This window comes from Peromyscus eremicus, chromosome 1 (genome assembly GCF_949786415.1).
Source record: "Peromyscus eremicus chromosome 1, PerEre_H2_v1, whole genome shotgun sequence".
Lineage (NCBI taxonomy): Eukaryota > Metazoa > Chordata > Mammalia > Rodentia > Cricetidae > Peromyscus > Peromyscus eremicus.
The window spans coordinates 97030210-97039731 of record NC_081416.1 but is presented as its reverse complement, the minus strand read 5'-3'; the positions used below and the strand labels follow the sequence as shown (position 1 = coordinate 97039731).

Below are 9522 nucleotides of genomic sequence, written 5' to 3'. Positions count from 1 at the left end.
AAAGCATCATTGTGGAGATTATCTGTGTTGTTTATCCTATGGTTAAAAGGTTAAAAAAAAAAGCCGACAGGCCAGTAGCTGGGCAGGAAGCACAGGCTGGATAGCCAGACACAGAGGACTCTGGGAGTTGGAAGGGTGGAGTCAGGAGAGATGCCAGACAACCACTGAGCAAGAGGATGTGTAGAGAATGAGGTAACAACCCATAAGTCATGCGAGTCATGTGGCAAAGCATAAATAGAGTTAGCTAGTTCTCATTTCCCATCCCATCCCCTCTATTGCACCTCTCACCCACAATTTACTGATTGGGTTGGGGGGAAGGCTGGAGGGGGAGTGGGAGGAGGGATGAGAGGGAGATCTGTGGTTTGTATGTAAAATGAATAAAAAAATTATTAATAAAGAAAAAATAGTTAGCTAATAACAAGCCTGAGCTATTGGCCAAGTATAAATAATATTAAGACTCCGTGTTGTAATTTGGGAGCAGTTGCTAGGGTGGGTAGTGGGCAGTCAGGGCAGGAAAACATCCAACTACACATTTTATATAAGTGTGTACACAGTTTAAAAAGCACAGGCATATGAATGAATTCACTGTCATGCTTTAGTCTCAGATTCAAGAGATTTCTTCTATTTTATTCTTATTCTTTAATCAAAAACACCAAACATCAAAATACATAGAAAAGCTTTTATACAGAGAAGTGATAAATGCCCAGGGCTATGCATATACTAATTACCCTGATCTGATAATGACACCTTGTATACCTGTGTTTAAGTATTACATTGTGCATCTTAGTTAAGTTTGGCTATAATCTATCATGCTCTATTGCTGAAGACACCACATATCTGAGTTATAAAACAGAGAGAAATCAATGTCATATTGATCTGAAAGCTTCATTACTTCTGGTTACCTTGCATTGATGTAGAAGATGCTAGGCACAACTTTACTCAATTTGAACTCCATGAGCTACAACAGTAATTGTCTTGGCAAGAAATGCCTACTGGTACAATAGCAGCTCGAATGTTATGGGAGTAAGTGATCACTTTCTGATCAGATTTAAGATCCTCTCAACTAGATAGAACCCATACCTGGCAACATTACTGAAGACAAGAACTTGTGTCTAGATATGTCCTAGGCCCTAGGGGAGAACCCACTGTTATTTTGCTAAGTGGGTATAGTATTAAAATGACTTCTGATGCTTATTGCTATACCTGTAGATTAGTGCATCCATCAGCTCACATCAGAGAAGTTTCTACCTGAATTAGATGGCAATTAATACAAAGACCCATAACTGGTCAGCATTCCAAGAATAAGAAATTATGGAATACTAAGTCCTAAATGGGACAGCTAGAGAGCAGCCTTTCCCACATGACTCAGGAATCAACACAGAAGAGAGTGTGGGAACATTGCATGAGCCAGAGGTGATAATGGATAACTACAAGAAAACAGTGGTTTTTTTTTTCTTTTTCAGACACAACAGTGCACATGTGAACTCACAGTGAGTGTGACAGAATGCACAAGAAACAGAGCACATCAATATGGAGAGTCAACTATTTATGAATGCTTTGTTTACGATTCAGTACTCCTGGGGACCGCTGTTCATTTGAGATAGTAGCTTAAAACCTTCTGAGAGTCAATGGTGGTATCTTGTGTTTTTATACATGTTGTTTCTTCTTTGTAAGGTTCTCCAGAGAGATACACATCTTAAATATAATCTCACAGTTCAGTTCAAATTTACTAAGAAGTCCATAGGTCCCAGCATGATAGCCTGTTCTATGTCTGATAGCAAAGACATAGAAAGTTCCTGTTTCCACACGACCCTGGTAAGATAGATAAGAATGTTCACTGTGTTGTCTTTAATTTTATTTATTATCTACACATAAATATTCAAACAGTCTTACAGAAAATTCAAGTGATAGCATACACTACTCTACCCTTTGGGATCCATATAATATTATAAAGCAGTCTGTAGATATATATTGTAATTATTCTTCTCAGATAGTTGAAACTCATGAAATTAGAGATTAAACAAAAAGAAAAACAGCATTAGAAGAATGATAAATTAAAAACACATTACAAGATATTTATTAGTGTAAAGCAAATTTCATGCTAAATTTGACTGAAAACCTTAACTCGGTAAATAATAGTGCTATAATTTGATTTTTAGTGATCTTATAAATGAATTATGTGATTTATAAATTTAAATGAACAGGGATACATAACACTTATGCCTGTAGAATCATCTGCCTGTCTAGTTCTATCTTCTTCCTTGTCCTTAAGCTAATATCCATCACTCCATACTTTTGGGAAAGGAGACAATGTAACCATCATAATTCCCTGAGAAAACACCCTGGCATGATTTTTCCATCAATCTATCTACCTGACACACTATAGCAATGAAAATGCTAACCTCATCTTCCTGGAATCTAATTACTCTCTTGTACTGTTTTCAATCATATGATGCTTTCAGATTTTTATGTATCTACTGAATTTGCTCATTCTTTATGTAAAATGCATCATTGTCTATTGTATCTATAACCACAGTTTATAAATTTGTATGTTTATCTAAATTCTCCCTTTTTCATAATACATTCATATCCTTTTCAGCCTCCATGAGTAACAATCTGTTTCTAGCAATGCCTTAACTGTTACACTTCTAAAAATGAAATTAACTGTACCAACACATTTCTACACCCACTCTCTAAGCCACTGCTGTAGAGTGTCAGTTTCAGTTAGCAAGTGCACCTGCTTTTTTCAAGATCACTAACATACTCTGAACTGCATTTGAATGTTTTAATACTCACTAAACTTGGCTGCTCAAACAGTTCATCTCTGTTATCATCATATACATGGGGAAACAGGGTCTCTTTGTTTTTATGGTTTTCATAAAGCATTCAGGATCCCCATGGCTTAGGAGAGATAATCCTTCCCTTAAACTTCCACAACACTCTGTCTTCATTATTTTTCTTTTAGTAGCCCACTCTTTTTGCCTGCTCATCTATTCTGTGGGATTAAAATGATCTATTTCTAGAGATCTATTTCTGGAGTGTCACACATGCATTTCAAATGTATGAACATCTTTAAGTAGGTTTCTCTTGATCACTTTAAACAGAATATTCAAAGTCCAATGCATTTGTTTTACTGTGTTCTAGGAACTGAGTCTCCCACATTGAAACATTCCAATTTCCTACATTCCTAGAAGTGACTATCTATGCACACAATCTGTTGGGACTTAAAATCTATGAACACAAAAATAAATATATAAATGTGCAAAATTGTGTGAACATATTTTCTTGACTTAAGGATAAAACACCATTGTTTTTCCTAAATACCTCTACAACTGTAGATTAATAAGTTTTAGTTTTCTGGATAAAGTAATTTATTTCCTAGAGTAGTTATTTTTACCAGAATATTGTTTAAATACTTTTTTATGACAATACCATTTGTTGCTTCTTAGGATGTGAGCATTGTAAAAGCAAATGCTACAAATGCAGGACAACACAGAATTCCTGATCAACTTCACATCGAAATTACCAACCTTCTTGTTGACTGGTATCCCGGGTCTAGAGTCTGCTCATGCCTGGATCTCCATCCCCTTTTGTTGTCTTTATGCCACCGCCCTCTCTGGGAACAGCATGATCCTCTTTATCATTGTGACTCAGCATAGTCTGCATGAACCTATGTACTATTTCCTCTCCATGCTCTCAGCCACTGACCTGGGTTTGACTATTTCTACAATGACAACCACCTTGAGGATCCTGTGGTTTCATGCAAATGAAATCAGTCTAGATTTGTGCATTGTTCAGATGTTTTTTCTTCATGGGTTCACTTGTATAGAATCTGGGGTGCTAGTGGCTATGGCTTTTGACCGTTATGTAGCAATCTGTAATCCTCTTAGATACACTACAATTCTTACTAATTCTAGAATCATTCAGATGGGTTTCCTAGTGATTATGCGCACTGTAGTATTAATAATTCCCCTACTTTTGCTCCTTAAGCCTGTTTCTTTCTGTAAAGTGAATACCCTCTCCCATTCCTACTGTTATTATCCAGATGTGTTTAAGTTAGCATGTTCAGACACTCGGGCCAACAGCATATGTGGATTAGTTGGTCTCATTCTGACCACAGGGGCAGATACTCCATGCATTGTCTTGTCTTACGTATTGATCATTCGCTCTGTCCTCACTATTGCCTCCTCTGTAGAACGGTACAAGGTCTTCAGCACCTGCGTGTCCCACATTGGAGCAGTGGCTATTTTGTACATCCCCATGTTTAGCCTGTCCCTAGTGCATCGCTATGGTCGGTCAGCCCCCAAAGTAGTCCATTCAATGATGGCCAACGTTTACCTTCTTTTACCCCCTGTGATCAACCCCATCATCTATAGTGTAAAAACAAAACAAATCAGAAAGGCTATCCTTAGTTTGCTCCTTGCAAAATAAACAGAGATTACCCTTTACTTCTGAAAAACCTGGTGTGATTTTCTTGCTGCAAAAACAACTGTGGTTGGAGATTCCCCATTATATATGTGAGTTTTCAAGATTTTAATTTATTTAACAATGTTTAGTGAATATTTAGGTGTTTTATGTTTAAAATACAAGTTTTACTTTATTGCATTCACAGCAATATAAAATATAAATGATGAGAATAAATAGTTCAGACAAGTCATTATCAAGTGACAGTCAAAAGAAAAGTTTGGGGAATTGGGGATACATAATTCTTTATTTGATAAATGAAATAGAAATCAGTATCTAGAAGAGATCATCAAGTAAAATGCAAGGTATCTTAGAGCAGAGGTTGTTGCTTTGTTTCTTAATGATTTATTAATAAATTTATGTTATGAAAATTTATATAATGAACAATGGTTCATTAAAAATTTAGTATAATTCATATTATCTGGATCATAAGAAAATCAAAGCAAAGTGAACATACTCATACTAAATTCAATAAAATTTCATAGTCTATGAATGTCATAAATGACTTATGTGACTTCCTTACCAACCAATAAGCTAAAGTCGAGGTTGATTCTCTGCTGATAAGTAATTTATACAAAGCCAGACACAACATATTGGTTTCCTAAAAACTGATTCAGGAAACTTTTTTGATTTAGGAGACAGCAAAAAGCCTAAACTCTCTGTTTTATGAAGGAAATTAGAGATACAAACAACATAATTGACATATACGATGGATGTCACACGCATCTCACAAAAACTTTGACACCAGTGTGATGGATCCAGTGCACATTAGCTTGCAAACCCATTTTGTATATCCAACTATGGACTGATTAAAAGATGACTTTCCCCCAAGATACTTGGATCATCAGCACACATGTGGTATAGGTATACTTTACTGTGTTAGCCCTTGCATGGAGTAATAGAAATTAAAGGATTAATAAGCATACATCTTCTGTTCAATAATTTTTTTAAATATATGTGAAACATGAACATATGCAAGAAATTAAAATAATGCATTTTATGGTATTGTGGCTGATACTCAAAAGTAGTATTCCACCCAGTTTGCCTTGCAATCTGAAATTTAAGGATTTCTAAGGATGGATCAGGAAAATATTTTGGAAGCAATTCTGTGGAAGAATGTAAGAAGTGTTACATGTTCAATATTCATGGGAGAATATAAACTTTAAAATCATAGTCCTTACTGAAATAGGCCTTGTGATAAAGAAAACACAGACATTCTTCTGAACTCAGTGAAATACAATTTTTTTAAATGTCCACTATTATTGTTTATGACTTGCACTGTTCTAAAATTGTAGCCACAGAAAAAATTAGAAAGCTTTACTCTTACAAAACTCACAGGAGAAATAAGACAAGTTAAATATGTAAGAGAAATATCTGGTACATGTAACATAGCAAAAACTAGTTGTTATATATATATATATATATATATATATATATATATATCCACATATAAAATGAAAAATTCCATTTTTTCTTAAAAATAATCAACTCAAAATTTAATATAAAATCTAAAATGTTGAAATTGATAGAGGAAAATACACAGAAAATACATCAAGATAGAGGCATCAACTGTTCTGAAAAAGAATCCACTGTAACAGTAAATATAAATATTAAGAAACATAGTCACACAATGTTAATAAGCTTCTCCACAGCAAACTAAATGATTGCAAGAGTGATGAGACGTGAAAACTATCACAAACTACACAATCACACAGGGATTAATAACTAGAGTATATGAAAAAGTGCAAATATTAAACATTCCCCCCAAATCATGAATGAGCTAATCAAGAAAACAGCTCTCAAAATAAGCACAAATGTCAAACAAATGTCTGCTAGTGTTCTGCATCCTTAACCATGAGTGAGACACCAATTAAAACTGCCTTCAGATTCCATCTTAAGAGGTTCAGATGGTGACCAAGAAAAGAAGCAAACAAATCCTAGTTAAAATATGGGGAAGGATGAACTCATATGCAATACTGAGGCTAATGTGACATGGTACAGCTACTGTGGAAATCAGTGAGGATGTTCCTCAAAGAACTAAAACTTTCAGTACCATGTGATCCTTCTATGGCATCTCATTCATATCACCTGAAACTCTTGTTTAATATACTACAGGCATATTTACATGTCCATGTTTATTGTTGCACTGCTTATAATAGCTAAAAATTAAGATAAGCTTAGATGTCAATCAACAAATTAATTGATAATTTTTAATTGAAAAATTAACTGATAAATTAATATTAAATACTTAATGATGAACCTAGTGTACAATATGCAAATTTTATGCACAAACATATAAAAATTGTTGAGAAAAATTGAATACCTTTAATACTTTGAAGTCCATGTTTTTGTTTTGGAATATCTGATCTATATATGACATTTCTCCATATTTATATGTGTTCTCAATAAAATTATCCATAAATCTTGATATGAATCACAAGCTATTTCTGGGATTTATAAAGACATAAAGAATTAGGAGTCAGAGAGGACAGAGGACATCAGGAGAACATGGTCCACCAAATCAACTAAGCAGAGCTCACTCACATGGGCTCACATAGACTGAAACGGCATGAATGTAGTCTGCAGGGGTCTGCACCAGGTCCTCTGCATATATGTCATGGCTATTAGCTTGGGGTTTGGGGAAATCCTAACAGTGGTAGCAGGTGTATTTCTGACACTTTTACCTGCTCTTGAGACCCTTTTCCTCCTACTGGGTTGCCTTGTCCAGCCTCAATATGAGAGCTTTTGCCTTATTTTATTAAGAAAATAACCCCTAAAACAAAAAAAATCAAAACTTGGCATATAAAGGAAATAAAATGCTCTGCAGTGTAATACAATAGCTTCTATTGCATACAACATAATGACATGGACTGATCTCAAATGTATTACATTCAAAAAACATAGTCATTGTAGGTGATTTAGGTGAAAATTGTAGAAAATTTTCATGAAAATAATGGTACATATTTTAAAGACTAATCAAAAAAGCAACTAAAATTAGATAATTGTAAAATATATGCATTATTGTGGTTCTAAAATTTATGTATATTTTGATTAGATAAGGTGACAAAATCATCATACACACACACACACACAATCATGTTCAAAGATAAAAATTGTGTGTATCTAATAAAGTAGACATTTACCCATCAAATATATCTTCAATATCCTCTATATGTTTGTTGTAAGCAATAAATTTTATTTTGTGTTATTCTTTCTTTAATAAAACCATAGTTTTCAAAAGAAAAATTAGGATAAGAGTGTATGAAGAACAAGAATGTGTTGAGAGCTCATGGTCTGAAATAAGCATAGTCAAGGCCAAAGATGAGCCTTTGCCCCTTTATACTTGGCTTTTAAACACATGGTCAGCAAGGAGACCTAGCACCAGGCTTCACTACCATGATTTCAAAAAGAATTTTAAATGTTTTTGATTGAAATATAATTTTTTCCTCCCTCTAGGCCCTCTGAAGTCTACCTTGAACCACTCCCATGCCCCTTCCATTATCAAATTGATAGCCTTTTTCTTTGATTATATTTGTTACACACTATGTGTGTATGTGTGTACATAAGTATATCTAAATATAAATATAATCACCTGAGTCTGCTTTGATGTTTTGTGTATTTTGATTCTTTATCACAGCCAGAGGTCCAGGAAGATTATATTTTCCAACATTATACCTGCAAGATTGTATCTTCTAGATAAGATGAAAAGTTCTATTGAGAAATCTCAACAATATGTCTGCCCAAACAAGACCGAACAATGGTCAACACCAAATAACATGCCAGTGTAGATCCCTAGATGAAGAGCTGTACCTATACCAAGACCCCTCCCTTAGATGAAGAGAAATATGCAAATAATTACTGCTGGTGAGGAATAGAGATAGAGGACTAACTAAAGCTTCAAGCCTTCCAGAATCAAAGGGTATCTGTAATAAGTACAGACTGAACTTTATTCAGGTGAGGGATAAAAGCCAAAGAAAGCAAGAGCTAAATCAGAAATATTAGGAAAAATGAAGAGACAAAGGTAAAGAAGGAATGGAAACAGAATTACAAGCTGAAAAGACATAAATCTAGATAAAGACCCGAATAGAAATAGCAATAGGAAACAGAACAGAGATGAATAGGACAGTCTAAATGTAAATGAAAAGAGACAACAGAAGAGGAAGACACATAGTTGAAACAGAAAGAGAATATAACTATCTACAGTGGAAAGTTTCGTCAGAAAGAAACAAATGCAACTGTTAGTTATTTGGGAAATGGGCTAATGGTGGCTTACTAAAGTGTCCTGATGATGCAGTTGTCTTATTCATAAACCTCAGGTAAACGTTGATTCTCAACACAAAAAAGTGGATAAAATTTTATTATATTATCTATTAACATACACTTCAAGTGACAAAAATCATTATAAAGTAACTAGTAAATGTATAATTTAGGCAGTCGTATTAATTTTTTCACAATGAAGGACACATTATAATGTCCCCTAATCTATTTTTCCAGCAATTTTTAGATAAACTTGCCACCAGGAACCAGATTTTGATGTCTATATCTAAGATGATGGCAAAACATCATCTTGTCCTTGGGAAATTTTCTTGACTTATGTGATGAGGTGGGTGTGTGGCATGAGTCTTTTCTCTTTCAGCTCTATCCTTAGCAGCAGTCATTACTTGCAGTGCTTTGCTGATATTTCTCTCTTAATCTCCATGTTAAGAACTTATGCCTCAACCCTAAAATGAACCAAAGCAATGACCTACAGTAGCATAAAAGACACCTAGAAAAATAATAGTAGAGGGATCAAGGCACTAGTAAATTGCGTGACAAGTGGTGTACTGAGAGATGGATGGATAATAAGTCAAAAGTATACATGCAAACAGAATAGAACACCATCAATACAGATAGTCAAGGATATGAAATGGGAAGAAATAGGTCAAAGGATGGAACTTGCATAAGAATAGAAATCTAATAGACAGAGTACGAATTTATGTAAATTTGGTGGGAGTGTAGATCTTACATGCCTGAATCACACACACACACACACACACACACACACACACACACACACAC

At 34.5% G+C, this 9522-nt stretch overlaps 1 protein-coding gene across 1 annotated transcript; it reads left to right on the top strand.

Moving 5' to 3' along the window:
• Positions 1 to 3471: 3471 nt before the first annotated feature.
• Positions 3472 to 4431, top strand: LOC131901540 (olfactory receptor 51F1-like). The gene has a single exon (XM_059252659.1). The coding sequence runs from the start codon at positions 3472 to 3474 to the stop codon at positions 4429 to 4431; it is 960 nt and encodes a 319-aa protein (XP_059108642.1).
• The last annotated feature ends 5091 nt before the right edge of the window (positions 4432 to 9522 follow it).